At 41.8% G+C, this 22,768-nt stretch overlaps 1 protein-coding gene across 1 annotated transcript in view; it reads left to right on the top strand.

Moving 5' to 3' along the window:
• Window positions 1-10,568: 10,568 nt before the first annotated feature.
• RMDN2 (regulator of microtubule dynamics 2) overlaps window positions 10,569-22,768 on the top strand; it is a 33,092-nt gene continuing 20,892 nt past the window's right edge. Inside the window, exons 1-2 of the mRNA XM_081100493.1 lie at window positions 10,569-10,684; window positions 14,454-14,921. Of these exons, the coding sequence (XP_080956619.1) occupies window positions 14,470-14,921 (452 nt within the window). The 5' untranslated portion in view covers window positions 10,569-10,684; window positions 14,454-14,469. The remainder of the gene's footprint in view (window positions 10,685-14,453; window positions 14,922-22,768) is intronic.

The raw sequence follows: 22,768 nt of genomic DNA, 5'->3' as shown, positions 1-22,768 counted from the left end.
AATTTGAACTTTCAAAAGGATCTATATTTAGACTGTTGTTATTCAAAATTCTTCCTTTAACCGGCATGAAACCTTCATGAAAGAACATTTAGAAATTGCAGTGAAATGATAACGATGAGCTTTTTCTTACCATGTTTGTTTGTTTTTAAAAAACAAGACATTTTAGCTTCTATACACGGCCCCCATGGCACCCGGGGCCTGGTGGCATTGACTGGACCAGGGGGACTTTGCATTCTTCAGTTCTTCATTTGAGAGGCTTAATGCTTTATTTGCAAAGCTCGCTGGCACAGAAACCCACACGGACTCAGTCCGGAGTATGGAAGAGCAGCCAGGCTCCCTGGAGGGAAAATCACTGAAAGCAAATGTTTGTTTTCCCCCAAGGCAACATTATCTTATCTTAGACTTTGTTCCCTTATTTAAGAAAAGAGGGTCAAATTCTTCCTGGGTTGCCCGAGCTGTACTTGCACCGTTGGAAGCAAGGCTGGTTTCTTTTCTTTTTTATTTATTTATTTTTTATTAGTTAAGGTATTACAAATGTGTCCTCATCCCCCCCATTAACCCCCAACCTCCCTCCTATCTCCCCCCTCCCCCCCCCCCCCACACACACACTCATGCTCCCATCCCCCTGTTGTCCTTCTTATTTTCCCCTATCGTAATCTCGACTTTCATACAACTATGTAAAAGGAATGAGGGATTTTGCAACAGCTCACGGTCAGGAAGTCTCTTTTTAGATGGTTGTGCTTAATTGTGTCAGCGTTATTTTTATGAAAAGGCCAGTTTGTCTCAGAAAGTTCGACTACCCCACCCAGGTAGGAAAGCAGGCGAGAGGTGGAGTGCGGAGGCAGGGAGGGGAAGCAGAAATGCCCAGAGAGCCAGAGACCAGAGAAAGCTGATGGTTGGCCCACAAAAGAAACAAAGTACTTGCCCTTGAAACCAAAGGCCATGGAAATGACCACGGACACCAGCAGCTGAAGCCGGAACATGAACCCAAAGGCAGGGGTGGAGGTGAGGGTTGCGAATCAAACAAACTCCCGCTCAAGGGAAGAGGACGGCAACGGAGCATGAGCACACCACACGGGTGGGGTGCCAGGATGATCCATGAGCCTCATCAAGAGTTTAGCTCATCCTCCGGGCAAAGGAGAGAAGGTGAATGGGGTGGGGGAGTGCCCCAGGTTTAACATCTAGGAGTAATCCAGTTACCTTGAATAAGCAAATTTAATTTCCATTGCATTGCTAGCCAGGACTAAGGGTTCAATCATTAAATTCAGTCACAGATTAATAAAAAAACATGACATTTCTGCATAGTTGAATGTTATCTCTGAAAGGCTTGCCTGCTATATGAGCAATATTTTGGTTTATTGAAGGATGTTGTTGGAGTGAATCTTTGTAAAATATTTTTACAACCCCTCCCCCCCAAAAATGTTAAGGTCATTGTCAACATGCCTTACAGCAAATCTAATTCAAATGTGTAATAAGTTAGTTTAGCTTTGATAGTACCAAGGTTTTTTTTTTTTTCCTTAGTATCAAATAATAGAACAAATTCAAATTCCTAATATATAATGTTCTTATCAGAATTTCTCATACTTTGGTAATATATGAACCTGCTTTAAAGAAAAATAAGCAGAATCCCTATGCTGACTTTTTCTATTATAATGTTTCTTAAATAGGTGCAAACATAAAATAGATATATAAAATCCTTGTGTTTGATGTCCCTTTATTACAGAGGATATATGCAATCTTATGCTAACCAACAAAATAACCTTCTCAGTTAAATAACCTATAATGAACAATGCTTCTCCCCAAATCAGGGAACAGAATGTATACCTAGAAACAAAGACCTGGTTTGTCATGCCTGCCATGAATCACTAACAGCCCTTTGAGCATATTACAGGAACTAGCTAGGGGGAAGGAGGCTAACTCCAGCAACTAGACGTTCTGGCTTTGGGAGACTTGCTGACTTTCAACCATAAAAAGTGGGCCTCTGCTTGACCAGTTTCAAGATAATCATCAGAATGGACTGTGCTGACTTACCCATAGAGAACTTCCAACTCTCCTCCCCTTGATTTCTTTGTTCTGCTTTTCCTCTCCCTCCTGATTAAAACCCCTACCTGCACTGAGATGTTAAGATGGGCTTTGCAATGAGAGTTGCCCATCATCTCAGGTGGCCGGCACTTGAATAAACCACTTTACTTCTCAGCAGCACCTATCTCACAAGTTTGACTTTCTTCATGGCAGGCAGCCTAACCTGTATTCAGTTACACCTTTATAACTATAAGGAAATAAACATAAATTAAATATAAGCAATACCCATATAATTCAAGGTAACAATTAATTTAATGATAATTAATGCTGTTTTGCTAAAACTAAATTACTATTCTAAGAGTAAACCCAGATGTTTAGGCTTATTGGCTGAAAAAAATATTGACTAAGTGTTTCATCAGCAAAAAAAGGATTTCTTAATAAAAGGATTTATTCCGGAAAGTGGATTGCAACCCCATACATGCAGACATAGCAAGCCACATGCACACTCTGGCCTATGTGCCAAGATGAAGAGCTATTTATAGAAGGAAAAAGAAAGTTAAAGGGAGAGGAAGTTAGAACCACAGAGCATTATTATAAACAGAGTTCTTCTGGGAGGGTTCTTGTGATTACATAGAAAGCGATAACTTCCATAACCCTTAGCTCTTTCCATCAACCCTCTTGTTTGATAAAGTTCCTTTCTTTTTTAAAGTATATTTTTATTGATTTCAGAGAAGAAGGGAGAGGGAGGGGGAGATACAAACATCAATGATGAGAGAGAATCATTGATTGGCTGCCTCCTGCATGCCCCCTACTGGGGACCCAGCCCACAACCCATGCATGTGCCCTTGACCAGAATCAAACCTGGGGCCCTTCAGTTTGCAGGCCAATGCTCTATCCACTGAGCCAAACCAGCTAGGAGCTAGGACATGATTATGTTCCTTTCAAGCTTCCAGTTAGTCTTACCAGGCTTTAGAACTGAATCTAAAGAGGTAAACATACAGGGTGGGACAAAAGTAGATTTACAGTTGTTCATATGGGAAAAAAAGATACTTAATAAATGATAACACAAGAATAAATTCTGTTTCATGTACTCACAATGTAAACCTAAAAAAAAAAAAGAGTGACTGCATGTTTGGTGTTCAGCATGTTTATCCCACCATGTACCCTGGGACCACTCAACCCTTTGCTCCAGTTATGTGTTTTGCGGATGCACAAAAAGGTGCATTCCAAGTCTGATGGCCATTGTAACCCACAGGTATTAAGAAACCCCCAGACTCAAGGAGTCTGAAACCCAGAACCTCTAGCCTATTATAAAACTGGGGGAGGAACATGCCTGTTCTTTCAATGCCGGGCATTGCTCAAGCCCACCAGGCATTATTTAATTCCCTAGGAAAATGCACTTGTGTTTGACTGTGCTATTTGCTATTAACCAAGGGCTGGGATTCACAAAGTTACATGTTAACTAGTAGATCTACACGTAAACTAGTGGGTGGAGGCCAGGGATGCTGCTGAGCATCCTATGACAGAGAATTCTTTCTCCAACAAACAATTTTTATAGTCCAAAAAGTCAATAGTACTGAGGGACTCTCTTCTACAGGGGTCAAAAGCCACTCTTTCTGAGAAATCAGGAGGCATTTGTCCTTCTTGGAGAAAGCCGTTTCAGTGCCATTTTGGAGGTTTCTGCAGTGGACTAACGAAGGGAAGGCAGTCAGCAAGTGAAGCCTGCAAGTGGAAACTTTTAAAGTTTGTGGTAGTGAAGAGTGTGAGTGAGATAATGTAGTAACACACGAGGGGAGGCAGGGACCAAGGTATATTTTAAAGTATCTGGATTAACTAACATTTGCATTTTCTTTTTTTTTTTTTAATCTTTCCATTATGCAGCTTGGCTTAGAAGGGCCTTTAAATATATATATATATATATATATGGAAAACGATGGCAGTGCCTTTATGTCTAAAGCTGTATTTTCACAACTAAACACTGAGTGAAACTCTGAAAATCCCGTGAGCTATTGTCACTCTGTAAAATCTTACTGCATGTCTGTTTGTAAATATCTAAATTATGTAAGTGGTTTGTATTATATATATATATATATATATATAATTATTGCTTAAAGTATTACAAAGAGTATTACATATGTCTCCCCCCCCTTGACAATCCCCCAGCCTCCCCACCCCCCAGTGTCTTATGTACACTGGTTATGCTTATATGCATGCATAAAAGTCCTTTGGTTGATCTTTTACCCCCCAACCCTCCCCAGCCTTCCGGCTGTAGTTTGACAGTCTGTTCGAGGCTGCTCTGCCTCTGTATCTGCTTTGTTCATCAGTTTATATGGTCCTTATTATCCATAAATGAGTGAGATCATGTGGTATTTTTCTTTCATTGACTGGCTTATTTCACTTAGCATAATGCTCTCCAGTTCCATCCATGCTGTTGCAAATGGTAAGAATTCCTTCCTTTTTACAGCAGCATAGTATTCCATTGTGTAGATGTACCACAGTTTTCTAATCCATTCATCTGCTGATGGGCACTTAGGCTGTTTCCAGATCTTAGCTATGGTGAATTGTGCTGCTATGAACATAGGGGTGCATATATCCTTTCTGATTGGTGTTTCTGGTTTCTTGGGATATATTCCTAGAAGTGGGATCACAGGGTCAAATGGGAGTTCCATTTTTAACTTTTTGAGGAAACTCCATACTGTCTTCCATAGTGGCTGCACCAGTCTGCATTCCCACCAGCAGTGCACGAGTGTTCCTTTTTCTCTGCATCCTCTCCAGCTGTTGTCATTTGTTGATTTGTTGATGATAGCCATTCTGACAGGTGTGAGATGATACCTCATTGTTGTTTTGATTTGCATCTCTCAGATGATTAGTGACTTTGAGCATGTTTTTATATGTCTCTTGGCTTTCTGAATGTCCTCTTTTGAAAAGTGTCTATTTAGGTCCTTTGCCCATTTTTTGATTGGATTGTTTATCTTCCTTTTGTTAAGTTGTATGAGTTCCCTATAAATTTTGGAGATTAGGCCCTTATCGGTGATAGCATTGGCGAATATGTTCTCCCATGCAGTGGAACATTTGCATTTTCATTAAGATGATTGATGCCTTCAAAGCAGCATTATATGATTTTAATGAAAGATCTTTACATAGTCCACACCTGGAACATGTGGGAAAATAATGATACTTAGTTATGCTCATAGCTGCATAATCACAAACATTTAGCAGAGGAAAACGATGGCAGTGCCTTTATGTCTAAAGCTGTATTTTCACAACTAAACACTGAGTGAAACTCTGAAAATCCCGTGAGCTATTGTCACTCTGTAAAATCTTACTGCATGTCTGTTTGTAAATATCTAAATTATGTAAGTGGTTTGTTAAGAGTCTTTCATTCATGAAATAGACACCCCTTCAGTTGTGCCTTGTGCACCATGAGTGGTCAGTCATTACGTCCAGAAGAAAAGTTCCTTTTAAGCCCTGCTGTTTGAGAAATGGGAACTTTCCATTACTAAGAGAGAGAGTAAATGTCATTATTGTCAATTTTTCTTTTTTTTTTAAGGAGCAGTGAAGAGTTGTTTTGCCTCAGGTGAGAATGGCAAAAAGCCCTGTGGCTGAATGGGTGGTTCTTTTACAGTACACTTTGTCTAACTGATGGAACATTTAACTTTATTTTTAATCTGTCACAAACAATGAAACTGGCCTTGACTTGTGAAGTGAACATATACGTGGTCAAGGACGTCCTTGAACATCCTCTCTCCAGATGAAGAAGAATGCGGAAGGGAGGGGCAAAATTCCTCTTTGCTCTGACTCTCTTGATCTCCATTTCAGAGCGTATCCAAGGCTGCACTTTGAACAAGCTGAGTACAGAAAATCAGTAAGAGTATGACTTACATCTCCTGCAAGTTCTGAAGAACCTATTCCTATCTTGAAGTGCCACCAAAAAACTGCTGATAATCATTGAGCAAGGTCAGTATCAACCAGGCAAGATACATGCTTTTCTAAACAAAAATGTAATTTTTCCAACAAAACAAAGTTTCTAATAAGAATTCTGTATCTTAATTAAAGATAGATTTTTAAAAATAAATTGATTCAACATTGAATTGCTAAGAGCCATTATATAAATGTTGCTGCTAACTTTTCTTTCATGCATATCTTCCTAAAATGCTGTTTTTGATTTATTCAGTACAGGCATATTGGGTCAACTATGTTCTTGTATTTAAGTGATGAATAATTTATTCCACTAATTCCTTAGTCTTATGGAAATAGTTAATAAACGTATCCTCATGCCTTTTCCAAAGAAAGCATTTTTGCCTTGGGAGGTCCAATTTCATCAGAACAATTTTTCAAAAATTTTCTGGGTCATTTTCTTATGTCCTAGGGAATAAAATTTTAAATGTTTATATTAGACACAGTATTATTTTCCCTCAAACTGTATTCCCAGCCTAATCTGATAGACCCACAATAACTTTATACCCCGTGGCTTAGAGATAATGGTAAACCCCACAGAAAAGCCCTCCATGGGGTGGGTAAGTGCGCCTGCCTGGGATTCTGTCCTTCCTGTAAGGGGAACAGTGAAAGGTGAACCGAAAATAGCTGAAGAGGGAGACGGAGGCAACAATACCACGTGAGAAGTGTTATGATGTGCTTATGAAAGGTGCTATGGAGAGTCCCCTTCCAATGCCTGGCTCACAGGAGTGGTTAAGAGGGTCTCTGAAACTGACTGCGTGGCTGGGACAAGCATCTTCATCTCTCTAGGCCTCTCTTTCCTCATCTGTAACTTTTTGTTGGGAAGATGAAATACAATTATTCATGTAAAGAATGGAGGAGCAGCCTGGCCAGCGTGGCTCAGTGGTTGAGCGTCAACCTATGAACCAGGAGGTCATGGTTGGATTCCCTTTCTGGGCACAAGCCCGATTGCAGGCTGGATCCCCAGTAGGGGGTGTGCAGGAGGCAGCCAGATCAATACGTCTCTCTCATCATTGATGTTTCTTTCTCTCTCTCCCTCTCCCTTCCTCTCTGAAATCAATAAAAATACATTTTAAAAAACATACTATGCAATATATTGTAATAAACTTTTTTTTAAAAAAAAAGAATGAAGCAGCAGCTAAATATAAGACTCGGTCATGGTTTTTGCTGTAGCTGCTGTTGTTTGCTCTCATTCCAGGTCACAGAACTGGGGCGTGGCTCCTGCCTGGCTGGCTCCTCTCCCCACCCTTGCTCTTTGTACAGGCAGACTTGGGTCTCTGACTCGCTTTCTTAACGTGTCCTTAATTTTTTAAAAAAATATATTTTTGTTGATTTCAGGGAGAGGGAGAGGGAGAGATAGAAACATCAGTGATGAGAGAGCATCATTGATCCGCTGCCTCCTGCATGCCCCCTCCTAGGGATCGAGCTTGCTACCGGGACATGTGTCCTGACTGGGAATCAAACTGTGACCTCCGGGCAGGACTACAATTTCTTAATGCCTTTCTTTAGAGTGTACATATTACTTTCACAGAAGTGTGTTCAAATATTTATCTAATACGGAGTATGTGCAGACATCAAGGATACACGGATAAGTATATCCTTGCCTTTAGTAGTTCACCTTCTCCTGGACACGACAATCACTGACTAAGCAGTAATGTACAGTGTCCAAGACAGAGGTGTGCTGCAAGACAACAGAGAGGAGTTTTATGTTTGTCTAAACCAGCGGTTCTCAACCTGTGGGTCACGACCCCTTTGGGGGTCAAACGACCCTTTCACAGGGGTCGACTAAGTACATCCTGTATATCAGATATTTACATTATGATTCATAACAGTAGTAAAATTACAGTGATGAAGTAGCAACGAAAATAATTTTATGGTTGGGGGTCACCACAACATGAGGAACTGTATTAAAGGGTCGCAGCATTAGGAAGGTTGAGAACCACTGGTCTAAACTCTTCATCCTTCCGAAAAATTTTTGATTGGGCATGGATGACTACTCCTTTGGGGGAGGAGGAGAATGTGTAGAGCAGTGGTTCTCAACCTTGGCTGCCCATTAGAATCACCTGGGAATCTTTTAAAAATCCTGATTTCTGGGCCTCATTCCAGATTTTAAAAAGATTCCCAGATGATTCTAATGGGCAGCCAAGGTTGAGAACCACTGGTGTAGAGTCACTGCTCAAGGGAAGCAGATTAGACTGGATGAGTTCCGTTTTGACAGGCGGCTCAGAGCAGAGTATTCCAGGCACAGGGAAGCAACCTGAAAAGGACACGGAGACTAGAAAACGGGTGGCTGTGGAGAGATCGTAAGGTGGTTTGGCTACAGCTGAAGTGCAGGGTGATGCCGGTGGAATGGTAGGGAAAAGCTGCAAACAAGGGTGGGGGTAGATTGAACGCCACTGGTGCCCGGTGATTGCAAATGCTGTGCTGGGTGTGATGAATGAAAGCGTCTTAATCTGGGTTGCTATATCACATGACCAACTGGGCAGCTTCAATGAGAAACATTTATTTCCCACAATTCCAGAGGCTGGAGATCTCTGATCACAGTGACATGGTTGGGTTCTGGGGAGGATCCTCTTCTGGGTTGCAGACAGCTCGCTTGCTATACCCTCACCTGCTGGGAAGAGCGAGTTCTGTTCTCTTTCTCTTCTTATAAGGATATTACACAATCCCATCCACGCAGGCTCCAACCTGCTGGCCTAATGATTTCCCAAAGGCACCACCTCCAAATACCATTACACTGGGGAATAAGGCTTGGATGAAATTGGGGATGGATGAAATTCTTTAGAGAAGTTCTTTGAAGACTATAGACTCCTATTAAGGATGGGGTGAGTCATTTTGCCTTTTTCGACATAATCCCTACCACAGTGCCTGGTAAAGATAGCGCCTCTCTTTGCCTGCCAGCCAGCCAGGCAGGACCGACACGCCCATTATCTAAGTTCTGCCTCTCAGATAAATTGTAATGATCAAGGAACACAATCAAAGGAATCAGAGAGCAGGCAGAGGAACTGGTGTTGCACAGGAGAGTCCAGCTAGTTTACCCTGTTTCCTGAACCTGAAGAACAAGTGAGCAGCTGCCATCTCCCCCTTGGAGCAGAGGTGGCAAGGTCCTGTTCTCGGCCCACACCCCACGCTTGCACTGGGGACTCTTCTGTGCTGTGTGCTGGGGATGCAGCAGGGAGGGAGCAGTTCCGTGGGCTCCTCCTGGGAAAGCTCAATCTCAAGGTGCTTTAAGCTCCTTTTAAGTATTGGAGAAACTGTCAAGTTTCTTTTATAATCAAATCCTGTTTTCCTTTCTATTTTTTCAAGATATTTTTATTGCTTTCAGAGAGGAAGGGCAAGAGAGAGAGAAAAACATCAACGATGAGAGAGAATCCTTGATGGGCTGCCTCCTGCACGCCCCCAACTGGGGATCAGCCCGCCCCCGAGCATGTGGCCTGGGCCCCAGTCACACTCGGGACCCTTCAGTCTGCAGGCGGAGGGTCAGGGCCATGGTCGGCAAACTGCGGCTCCCGAGCCACCTGCGCTCTTTGGCCCCTTGACTGTGGCTCTTCCTAAGCCTTAGGAGTACCCTAATTAAGGTAATAACAACGTGCCTACCTATATAGTTTAAGTTTAAAAAAATTTGGCTCTCAAAAGAAATGTCAGTCGTTGTACTGTTATTTGGCTCTGTTGACTAATGCGTTTGCCAACCACTGGCCTAGGGCCTATTTTTCTTTTCAAATAAAAACCTAGTACCACTAAGCACGCCAGGTTTCCGTGCTATGGTGCTCTGGTGGAATAGCGCAGCTTTTAGCATTCCGTTGGAGCATCTTTGCCAACCATACAGAACAGCGCTGAAAGGGTTCTCGGAGAAGCGCGCGCTGGCTGACGGGCGCCATACACTGGCAGCGGGCATTGGAGACGGGCGTGGCCCCATGCAGGATGATGCGCAAATTCCCCCAAAGCGTTCTTTTTTTTAAAGAGGAAAAAGAAGGGAGGAGGGGGAGTGCTTTACTCGTTTCACATATTAGTTTTGCCGTCTCCAAAACATAACTTCGTGTTCATGACAGGACAGCGGCCGGGCTTGCTGACTCTGGCCTGTGCCCGCCTACAGCTCCGGAGCGGCAGTGCAGCCCGGCATCTCGCGGAAGCCCCGTCGGTAGCTTTGTCCGGCTGGAGAACCAGGCGGCCTTTCAGGCGGGAGGGTGGGGGGCGCCGGAGGGGGTGCGCGAGCAGTTGCTGGAGTTCATTTGGCAGAACTTTATCGTCGTCGTCCGAACCGCAGACAGTGAAGCTCAGTTCTCAGAGGCGAAGCTTCTGCGGAGACGGCGGTTTCCGTGCGGAGGCGACTTGGGGGGCGAGCAGGCGGGGCTGCGCTCATGGAGAGGGAACGGGAGCTAATGGAGCGAGGGAGGCGGCGGTGCCGTGATGACCGGACACCAGCGCCTGACCCTGTCGCGCGGGGTCTGTGCCCCCAAACAGGCGAACGCCAGGGGAGGGGTGGGTGTGGGCGCGGCGGCCGCGGAGGGTCGCGGGGCGGAAGGAGCGCGGGAGGCGGGAAGCCCGCGCCGGGCCTCCGCCGGGGAGGTCGCGGGGCCCCGAGCAGGCGCGGGGGGGACGCGTTTCGGGGGGAGGCAGCTTCCGGGCTTCAGTGTCCGGCGAGGGCCGAGGGCCAGGCGGGAGCAGTTTTCCTCCTTGGGACCCAATGCGCTGGGCGCCCGCCCAGGTGAGTGAACGAGCCGCGCGAAGAGGCGGGACCCGAGGGCGCGGGGCCGCGGGCTCCTCCCCCGGCGCCTCGGCGGTCAGGGTCGGACCGCGGACTCTGGGCCCGCGGGCTGTGGGACTCCGTCCGCCGGCCGCTGCCTCCCGCTCGCCCCGCCGAGGTGCCCGGTCCCGGTCCCCGGTCCCCGACGGCAGAGGAGCCCGCGCGGGAGCACAGGTGCGTGCCGAGGCGGCGGCGGGCGCTCGGCGGCCGGGACGGGACGCGGCCGGGGGTGTGTGCCGAGGTTGGGAAAGCACTTCCGGGTCGCCGCCGGGCCCGGGGTCCCGCTGGGTCCTTCTTCCGGCGGCGGAGGGGCGCCTGCGGGGTGCAGCCCGGCGGCCGGGTGCGTGCGGAGGGGCGGCGTGTGCCTCCCGGCGGGTCGGGCAAACCCCGCGGAGTTCCCGCCGGAGGCACCTGCTCGCCGCTCCCCTGGGCCCCGGGTCTCTCCTGTCAGCCGCCAACACACGCTCCTGTTTTGCTCAAAACAAACTCGCGCTTCCTACCTGGTTCACCCCAAACGGAGACGAGAGGTTCAGCGCCACAAACATGCGAATAAGCCAAACACCGGGGAGCCTTACATTCAAAAGAAATGATAACATAGGAAAAGTTGTGAAAACCTGGTGAAATGTGAGCGTTAGCCGGATCGGATTATCCAGGTCGCTGTGGGACATCTGACCGCTAATTCAAGATCGTCGGGCGACTCCTTGGGGATCTTAAACCTCAGGCTTGTCCGTAACCCATAATGTCCCTCTACCCCCTCCCCCCGCCCCCCCCCCCCCCGCAAGACTTTTCATTCATCCCCTGACTCTATCAGTTACATATTTTACCTATTTCCCCTAAGAATCTGCTGATGGATTAAGTGAATATGTGTTAGATATTGCTGCAAGCACTATAATTAACTTAGTAAAGTATAACTTTTATTTAAAAGATAATTTAAACTAGAACATAAACATTAAATGATGTTTTCTGAAGTTAATTTCTCATGACTGTCTACAAAGACATTTTAATATGGAAATTTCTTTCGCGACAAATACCACATGATCCAACTTATGTGTGGAATTTAATGAACAAATTAGCCCTCAGAGGAGGTGGGTAGGGGAGACTGGATGAAAGAAAGTGAAGGGATTTAGCTAAAGAACATCTATGCATAACCCAGGGACACAGACTATAGCGTGGTGATGGCCAGGCTGAAGGGGGAGCCGGGGAGGAAGTGGGCAAAGGGGGTTGGGGCGACGGGGACATCTGTAATAGTGTCAACATAAAAATAAAGTTAAAAAAAATTTTTTTTGAGTCAACATTTTGATTTCAGTAGAATTCTTGATTCTCATTTCTGAATAACCTTTGATTATGTATTGCATATTAATTTCAGATGGCAAACAAATTAAAATGTCTGTCATTTTCCATTGTCATTACAAATTGAACCTTGTAACCGGAATAATACTTATATCTAATTATATAGTTAATAAGTTGTAAAATAATTTTTTTTATTGGTTGATTTTAGGCAGAGGCAGGGAGAGGAGGAGAAAGAAAGAAACATCTATTTGTTGTTCCACTTATTTATGCATTCACTGGTTGATTCTTCTATGTACCCTGACTGGGAATTGAACCTGAAACCTTGGCCAGGGCCTCTGTTAACATATGTTTAGTATTATATTAAATAGTGAACATATTTGTAATAGTAGTTTTAACATTGTCCTGCTTCTTTACATGTCTAGTAATTTTTGATTGGATGATCAACACTGATTTTTATGTTGTTGAGATCTGGATTATTATTATTATTATTATTACTATTTTTTACTGTTTTAAAGAGTATTGACCTTTTTCTCTTGAAGGCAGTTAAATTACTTAAAAATAAGTTTGGTCCTTTAGTTTAAAGGCATTTTAAAGCTGTCTGAGGGCAAGTCTAAATAGCCTTAACTCTGGGGTTAATTAAGCCCCATTACTAAGGGTTGCCAAGGCATTGCGTCCCCTGCGGAAAGCCTCATGTATTTCATAAGCACTGAACTTGAACACGTGCCAGTTCTGTGTCATCTTTAGGAATGGTTAAGCTAACAGCTCCAGGAATGGTACTTTCCCTGGCCCGATGGGGTTTGACTCCGTGCAAGTGCTGACTGGCATGCAATCACAGATTTAAGGAGACTCCTCTACCTATTTCGGGAGCTCTTTCTCTGCATCCCTCCATCATCCTCAGGACCATGCCACACAGATTGTAGGTGCTGCAGTTCTTCTGAACTCTGATCTCTGGCCAACTCAGTGAGACTACCAGGCTCTGTTTGGTTTTCCTCTGCAATTACAGACTTGGGGAGATTAAAGAATTTAACTCCTTTGTTTCCTTTTCCTCAGGGATCATAGGTGGCAGTGCTGTAATGCTCTTCTGCTGTAGAAAGTGTCGGGGAAAATAAAATAAAAAATTACACATTTTATGTTCTATAACAGACAGTTTACCATTATTTGTAATGTTCTTCCAAGTTGCTAACAGAATTTAATACAAAATAGGAGAAGTTGATGGGAAAACAATTCGGGGAACTTCTCAGTCTGTGAAAAAGCCTTACTATATTTTACTCTACGTAAATTCATCATAGTTCTCATATACTGAGTGCCATTTTAAAGTCTCTGAAGGAAAGGGGGCTTTATGTTAATATTTTCCTTTAATGGTCTTTTGACTTTAAGAACAGAGACAAGCAATAAAACTAGTGAAGATGGGATGTCCTAAAGAAAGATTAGGTGCATTTAGTCAAAGTAACTGTGGTTATATGGAATCGGGTGGGCCAAAACTGGGGCCTTGAATGCAGAAAGGTGACATTTCAGAAGGAGAAGAGAGTCAATTAAATGACTTTTTGTTACTTTTTTAAAAAGTTACAGTTTGAGCCCTGGTAGGGTAGCTCAGTTGGTTAGAGCGTCATCCCCTTATGCCAAAGTTGCATGATCTTTGGTCAGGCCACGTACAAGGAGCAACCAGTACAAGCATGAATAAGTGGAACAACAAAGCTATGTCTGTCTCTCCCTTCCTCTTCCTCTCTTTCTAAAATCAATTGAAAATTTTTAAGATAAATTTGAAAGAAAGGAAAACATTAAGACCCCAGACAGAAATAGCAATGTAAGGAGCAGAAGATTTCTGGGTCCTAGGAAGAAAGGAAATGAAGGCTGCACATATGTTAACATTTCTGCTCTCCATGTTGAAAAAACAGAGATGGGGGTTGGATTACAAACTTGCCAAAGTTCTCTAATATATTTTGTACGTCAACGCTCTGGGGTTTTAAAATGTTTATCACCCTAAATATAAATACTAGGTGCTAAGGAAGAGCTTCTTTTTGGCCTTCTTTAAAGATTAGATAAGACCCAGAAATCAGCATACTAGTTAATTTTACACAAATAAAAGGTTCAAACACAGTTAAGCATAATTTTAATTCTTAAATAGTTTTTTCAGGAATTTTTTAATGATGCTTTTATCTCTATCACATCCTTTAAAAAGATACGGTAGAGTAAGTGTCAGATCAGTCATGTAGAATAAGTTGCTACTTTACAATGGACTTCAATAATATTCTTAAAGAAAATATTTCCACTGGACCACATACATTATAAAGGTAATAAATTTTAGTTTATGATTTATCAAGTATTTTTGTGTATATTTGATGATTTAGACTTGGCTTTTGCTGTTGAAAAAGCTCTAACATTTTTGTTTTGTACAAAGACAGAGACAACATTCATTTACATTTATGCTTTTTAATTTTAGAAACAAAAACCAAGAAATGCCTCATTCCACAAACAAAGAACTGATACTTGGCATCATGGTGGGAACTACTGGAATCAGTTTGCTTCTTTTGTGGTACCACAAGGTTTGTAAACCAAGGACAGCAATGAATTTACCTAAATTTCTTTCTCTGGGCAATGCATTTGATTTGGTGACTTCACAAGATGAGATGCAGAATGACCAAGGAACAGCAGCAATCTATCAAAGAAGGCAGCTTCAGATACTGGAGAAGTTAAACGAATTACTGACAAATATGGAAGAACTCAGAGAGGAAATCAGAATTCTTAAAGAAACCATTCCAAAGCTGGAGGAATTTGTATGTAGTGAACTTGGAGGAAAGACAACTGCTCACAGGATTAGTCCTCAGCACAGAACTAGGAAAAGAAGGCTTGCCACAGTTCAAAGTTCAGGAACAAGCAATAGTTCAGAGGAAACGGAAAGTGAAGGAGGGTAAGCTTCCTTAAGATGTTTTCCATGTTGAATTGCTTATTGATTGCATTATTGCTATTATTTAGGTACTTTCATTATGCATTATGGAGGATAAAGTTTCTTTAAGATATTTTCCATGTTGAATTGATTATTGATTGCATTATTGCTATTATTTAGGTACTTTCATTATGCATTATGGAGGATAAAGTTTCTTTAAGATATTTTCCATGTTGAATTGATTATTGATTGCATTATTGCTATTATTTAGGTACTTTCATTATGCCTTCCCAGTCATATACAGGGGTGGGCAAAAGTAGGTAAATAATAATAAATAATAAAATAATTAACAAATAATATAAGAATAAAATTTTTTGCATACTCACTGTATTCTGCTACAAACAAGATATAAAAGAAAGTGATTATTTTGGCTTATATTACAATTAAAACTATATTCAATAGAGGTCGGTATTTAAGCTAGGGTAGACCGCATTGAATAAAATAAGTAACTTACTACTGCTAGGTGGTAGCATGTTCATATTGAAGAAGACAGTATTTGTTTGCTAAAATTTGTAACCTGTTTTCATATGTAGCTCCTTATATAAGAACTAGAGTCTGGTACACAAAATTTGTGCACTGGAGGGGAGAGGGTACCTCAGCCCAGCCTGCACCCTGTTGCAGTCTGGGACCTCTCAGAGGATGTTCGGGACCCCTGACTCCTTACCGCCTGCCTGCTCCCTGCTCCTTACCACTCGGCTCGCTGCTCCTTAGTGCTGCCACGGAGGCAGGAGAGGCTCCCGCCACAGCGCTGTGCTCACCAGCCATGAGCCCCGCTTCTGGCTGAGCAGTGCTCCTCCTGTGGGAGCGCACTGACCACCAGGGGGCAGCTCCTGCATTGAGCATCTGCCCGCTGGTGGTCAGTGCGCATCATAGCGACCAGTCATTCTGGTCGTTCTACACCAGTGGTTCCCAAACTTATTTGGCCTACCCGCCCCCTTTCCAGAAAAAATATTACTCAGCGCCCCCTGGAAATTAATTTTTTTAAAATTTTAATAGCAATTAAACAGAAAGATATATGTATTAATGTTTCTACCTTTTTCGTAAAATTTAGTAAAGAAAGGTGTAAATTAGAAACATTGACGTTTGAAATTATGAAACTATTTATTGAACTCAGAATAGAAAGGTAATACAAAAAAAGTTAAGGATTCTCACAGCCAGTTGGCCTGGAGGTCAAATCACCCCCAGTATTGCCGACAACAATCAAGGCTTAACTACAACAAGACTTCGCACAAAGACCACTAGGGGGTGCACCAAGAAAAGATAAAAAAAATGCGGAGACAAAGAAACAGGATGCAAATATCAGAAATGGAAGATATAGAGCTCAAAACCACACTTTTAAGGTCTCTCAAGAACTGTCTAGAAGCTGCCGATAAACTTAGTAAGGCCCTCGAAAAGACTGGTGAGACCGCCGATAAATGTAGTGAGATCCTCAAGAAATCTAATGAGACCCTCGATGTTGTGATAAAGAACCAACAAGAAATTAGGCATACATTGACTGAAATAAAGAATATTATACAGACACCCAACAGCAGACCAGAGGAGCGCAAGAATCAAGTCAAAGATTCGAAATGCGAAGAAGCAAAAAACACCCAACCAGAAAAGCAAAATGAAAAAAGAATCCGAAAATACGAAGATAGTGTAAGGAGCCTCTGGGACAGCTTCAAGCGTACCAACATCAGAATTATAGGGGTGCCAGAAGATGAGAGAGAGCAAGATATTGAAAACCTATTTGAAGAAATAATGACAGAAAACTTCCCCCACTTGGTGGAAGAAATAGACTTACGGGTCCAGGAAGCGCAGAGAACCCCAAACAAAAGGAATCTAAAGAGGACCACACCAAGACACATCATAATTAAAATGCCAAGAGCAAAAGACAAAGAGAAAATCCTAAAAGCAGCAAGAGAAAGAAACTCAGTTACCTACAAGGGAATACCCATACGACTGTCAGCTGATTTCTCAACAGAAACTTTGCAGGCCAGAAGGGAATGGCAAGAAATATTCAAAGTGATGAATACCAAGAACCTACAACCAAGATTACTTTATCCAGCAAAGCTATCATTCAGAACTGAAGGTCAGATAAAGAGCTTCACAGATAAGGAAAAGCTACAGGAGTTCATCACCACCAAACCAGTATTATATGAAGTGCTGAAAGGTATCCTTTAAGAAGAGGAAGAAGAAGAAAAAGGTAAAGATACAAATTATGAACAACAAACATGCATCTATCAACAAGTGAATCTAAGAATCAAGTGAACAAATAATCTGGTGATCATAATAGAATCAGGGACATAGAAAGGGAATGGACTGACTATTCTTGGGGGGGAAAGGGGTGTGGGAGATGTGGGAAGAGACTGGACAAAAATCATGCACCTATGGATGAGGACAGTGGGTGGGGAGTGAGGGCGGAGGGTGGGGCGGGAACTGGGAGGAGGGGAGTTATGGGGGGAAAAAGAGGAACAAATGTAATAATCTGAACAATAAAGATTTAATTAAAAAAAAAAAAGTTAAATGCACCTGTGGCCATCACCGCCCCCCTGGATCGCTGCAGCGCCCACCAGGGGGCGGTAGCGCCCACTTTGGGAATCACTGTTCTACACTAATGGTTGCTTAGGCTTTTATTATATAGATGGTCCAATAAGTGCAGTTCAATAGAACCTTGTGTGATGATGGAAATGTTCAAAATTTATGCTGTGCTATGTAGCTGCCACTTGAAGTACAGCTAGTATAACTGAGGAACTAATTTTTAAATTTTATTTAATTGTAATTAAATTTAAATTGCCATATGGGACTAGTGGCTACTGTATTGGACAGTGTAGACCTAAAAAGATTTGAGAATGTTCAAGTAAGTCAATTTCTTCCTCCCATGGGATAATCCACTGAATTCTAAAACCAGGAACATCCATAATATTCTCTTAGAGGAAAACAAAAGCGGTTTATGAATAAAGAAATTGTGCTTGACTAGTGTTTTTGAGGAGTAAAATAGGCAAGTAAGTAAGAAGCACCAGTGGATATGACATAGCCTCAAATTCTTTAGTGTGGGGACCCCCATGTTTTCATTGTCGTATTCCTCACATCTGATGTTGCTGGAACATATCTGTACTGGTTGACCTAAAGTATGTATTTTTTTGTTTCTGTTGTTTATAAAACTACTTGCTGTTTGTTACTGGATTTGTTCAAATCCTTAACCATGTACTATGTCTTTATATTTACTAAACTGCATTTAGTAACTACTATCTCGTGAATTAATGAACTCTCTTTCTTTCTAAAGGAACTAATGGTGGAAAGGGAAATTCTAGAGATAGCCTAATAAATTGTTTGGTAATCCCCAAGAAGTATTTTTTCTACCTTTCAAGTCACAAGAGTTTAATATTGTAATGGAAAAAAAACAAAACAAAACTTAACCAGTGCTAATTTAGTGATGAACATTATTGTTTCTTTGCATAATTGGATATATCTGGTAAGCCATTTGTACAAATAACTATAATTAATGTAATAGGCTGAATAATTTACATTCAGTACACTCAGATAAGCTAAAGATGTAAATGTACATTACTCTGTAACTGAATTCAGTTCACCAGCTCTGTTTTTGATAATGTGGGAAAACTTGAATTTGTCGATGCAAATTAACTCAGTCAATTCTAGTTTAGAGCTAGTTTGTGTGTGTGTGTGTGTGTGTGTGTGTGTGTGTGTGTGTTAAAGATTCAGTTGCAAAAGATTTCCTTTTGGAAAAGGTACTCCGGGATCTTAGTGTGACTTAGGAGCAATAGACAACTATCTCACAACACAGGGGGAAAAATAGTAGATTGCTGGGGAGAGAGCCATGCTCTTTGGGCTTCTTTTTAAAACAGATTATTTAAATTGATTTTTAGAAAGAGAGTAAGGGACAGAGAAAGAGAGAGAAACATCGATTGGCTGCCTCCTGCGCACCCCCTTCCAGAGATCTAGCTGCAACCTGGGCATGTGTACTGACCGGAATCGAACTGGCAACCTTTCGATGCAGAGGACAACACTCAACCAACTGAGCCACACCAGCAGGGCTCCCTGGGCTTCTTACTCTCTTACACATCTTGCCTGGTGTCCTAAGAATGTAAGGCCCTGAACACTCCCCACCCCCACCCCCTTGATTCTTAAAAAATTGAGACTACTTTTTTGGAGCAGTTTTAGGTTCACAGAAAAAATTGAGGGGAAGGTACAGAGATTTCCCATATGCCCCTGACCCCACACGTCCCCCCACCTCCCCATTGCACAGTACCAAAAAACCTATATTAATACATCATAGTCATTCAGAGTTCATAGTTTGCCTTGGGGTTCACTCTTGGTTGTACATTCTACGGATTTGGACAAATGTTTAATGATATGAGCCCATTGTTATGGTATCAGACTATTTTCACTGCTCTAAAAATCCTCTGTGCTCTGCCTGTTCATCGCTTTTCCCCCTCAATCCCTGGCAACCACTGATCTTTTTGCTGTCTCCATAGTCATACCTCTTTCAGAATGTCATATAGTTGGAATCATACAGTATGTAGTCTTTTCAGATTGACTTCCTTTACTTCATAATATGCATTTAAGTTTCCTCCATATCTTTTTATGGCTTGACAGTTCATTTCTTTTTAGTGCTGAATAATATCCCATTGTCTAGATGTATCACAGTTTATCCATTCACCCCCTGAAGGACATCATGTCATGGTGGATTCCAAGTTTGGGCAATTATCAAGACAGCCACCGTAAACATTCATGTACAGATTTTTGAGTGGACATAAGTTTTTGTCTCATTTGGGTAAATACTAAGAAGCATGATTGCTGGATTGTATAGTAAGAGTATGTTTAGTTTTGTAGGAAACCTCTCAGCTATCTTCCAAAGTGGCTGTCTTCACTTCCAAGGTGAACCACCAACAATGAATAAGGGCTCCCATTGCTCCACATCTTCAAAGGCATTTTGGTGTCAGTGTTCTGGATTTGACCATTCTTATAGGTGTGTAGTGGTATCTCACTGTTGCTTTAATTCATATTTCTCTGATAACATATGTTGTGGAGCATCTTTTCATATGCTTGTTTGCCATCTGTATATCTTCCTTGCTGAGGTGTCTCTTAAGGTCTTTGGCCCATTTTTAAATCGGGTTATTCATTTTCTTGTTGTTGAGTTTTAAGAGTTCTTTGTATATTTTGGATAACAGTCCCTTTTCCAGATATATAGTTTGCAAATATTTTCTCCTAGTCTGTGGCTTTTCATTCTCTTGGCATTGTCTTTCACCAAGCAGAAGCTTATCAATTATTTCTTTCGTTAATTGTGCCTTTGACGTTGCATCAAAGAAGTCATTGCCATACCCAGATTTATCTAGGTTTTCTCCAATGTTGTCTTCTAGGAGACTTCTAGTTTTGCATTTTATATTTATGTCTGTGGTCCATTTTGAGATAATTTTTGTTGGGGGATGTAAGGTCTACATGACCATCCTTTGTCCTGGCCATTTCTCAGGGTTGTGATGAGAAACCTTAAGGAATGAGGGAATGTTTTTCTCCAGGACTAACACGAGGCTTAGCAGATTTACTCACTGCTTGTTCTAAAAGTGGTGGATCCCCTAAGCTCAGTGTACCTTCCTTTGTAACACAATTCATCGCGAATGTAAGAGTTTCTGGGCCCTGTGAATTGTCCTGTGGGCCCTGGAGTTAAGGAGAACCGACACAAATATGCTGGTGCTCACACTACTTGATATGCTATGGGTGATAAAGTCCTCTGTCTCTGACCCAAGAATCATGTGTCTTCAGCATCCATGAACCAGTGACAGATTTACTAGCTTGTGTGTAGGGTAAAATAAAAGTATAAACCGACAACTGTTTGGTGAGAATTGGAGAGTTTTAGGCCTCTGGAAAGGAATTTGTTCCCAAAGGGTTTCCCAAAAGAAGGTTGTTAGGAATGAAACAAAAACAGATGATAGTAGGGTATTCAGGATACTGAGAAGTAAAAAGAAATATAATTTAGAGGGTGTTGTATGTCATAAGTGGTTGTACACATACAGCTGTTATGTGGACAGTGCTTCAAGTTGGTTTGGAAAAGGAAAATGATTCTGTTAACTTTGCCTTTAAATGGGTATTAAGTTGTTTCAAGGGGTTATAAACAGTGGCTCACTTTATTGCCAAGGTAGATGAAGCGAGGTAGAAGGGGGCAATAACATTTGCTGTTTAGGTTTTATGTTTTTTTCTTTACTTTCTCAGGATATCTTCAGATCAAGTTTTATAATACGTAGTCACTTTCCATATTATTGGATGGTGTAAAAACCTGGGGTAAAGCATGTTTGGTGAAAGAAGAATGAGTTAGTAGGCCAAGGGTATGGAGAGCAGCCAGTAAGAGAGACCATCCCAAGCAAATGATTGTGCCAATATACTGTATATGTTATGGCCTTCATTTTGCTCTTTCCTCATCACTTGATTTCTTGGATGACTCCTTAAACATGACAAAGTTAGAATACATATTGTACAGTCACGTGGATTGGAGCTTTTCAGAAAGGTGAGCCGCAGGACAATTTTATTCTAAATTGACGTCATTAGATTCTAGAGTCTGCTGTCATCACATTCTGTGCTATTGCCATGCTAATTCCACAAGCAACTTAAACATTCAGTCTTCTGACCTGTTCCACCTATACAGGCATTTTATGGCTTAAAGATGATGGCTTAGAAAGGAAGGGAGAGATTTATTTTTTGATTAAACTTAATATGGGAAAATGTGTAAGGTAAGCCTTTAAAAAGAAAAAAAAAAATTTCTGTATATTTATGTGCTAAAGCTCATTGATATATTCATAAACCAAGCTTTATTGCTTCCTTTAGTGTCCCACTGTGACTGAATAACTGGGATATCTGGATATTTATCTGAAATATTATCTGTGGTTAATATTTTAAAATGCATCATATACATTTATTTTACTAAACTCCTATCACTAGAGGAACTTAATATTCTCAAACAGATATTGTGGCTTATTATTTTTTAAGATGGAAAGTTCTACCTTTTCCTTGAGGGGATCCTTTAGTTTTGTGCCCTCTCATGTGTTTCCCCTGATCTTTCTTTCTGCCTGCTTCTCTAAGTCTTTGAACTTCTCTTCCCCAAGGTTTAATAGACCGGGCAGGTACGTAGAGGTAATTAGAGACAGTCTTTTAGACTTAGCATCCTTTTGGATACCTGTGTGACCATCTGCTTTAGCTGCTATAATTTTCTTGTTCCCTGTTGTTTCCATTTGATAAGGTGGATATTATTCTTTAGGAGGCTTGGGAGGTTTCCACGTCCACGGCCTATTTTTTTCCTCATCTGACATTTTTCTCACTCTAGCTGCAACAAAAAGGACCAGAACTTCCAACAATATTGTCCTGAAGATTATGTTACTTCAGACCCCTTGCACCATGGGACCTCTTCTGTTACTTATCAACCTAACTTTCATGATCTCCCTGCAAACTATTCTAAAATACGAAAAGTCAGTATACGTACAGGAAGTAAAAATTTCACTACTCCATCAAGTATATCTGCTTTCTCATCTTTCTCTGATAGACATTCTTTATTCAGCAAATTTCAGAAAAGCAGTGTTACCCTTCAGCGTCAAGAAAGTAGAGCTAACTTTGATTCTGAAGACAAAAGCAGCCTCAATACTTTAAAAACTTCCCCAGAACATTTTGCTTTTAGATTCCAGAGACACTTCTCTGCTCGTAAACTAAGTATAATTTCCTGTTATGAAAGCTCTATGTATTTTGATCTTCAATCAAGTAGTGAGAACATGAACAATCCAAGTGAAACTCAAGTAGCTTCTAAAAGCTCAACTACTGCTGATGCTGAA

Source organism: Myotis nattereri (assembly GCF_964212035.1).
Source record: "Myotis nattereri genome assembly, chromosome: 10".
NCBI lineage: Eukaryota > Metazoa > Chordata > Mammalia > Chiroptera > Vespertilionidae > Myotis > Myotis nattereri.
This window is presented reverse-complemented; position numbering and strand designations above follow the sequence as displayed.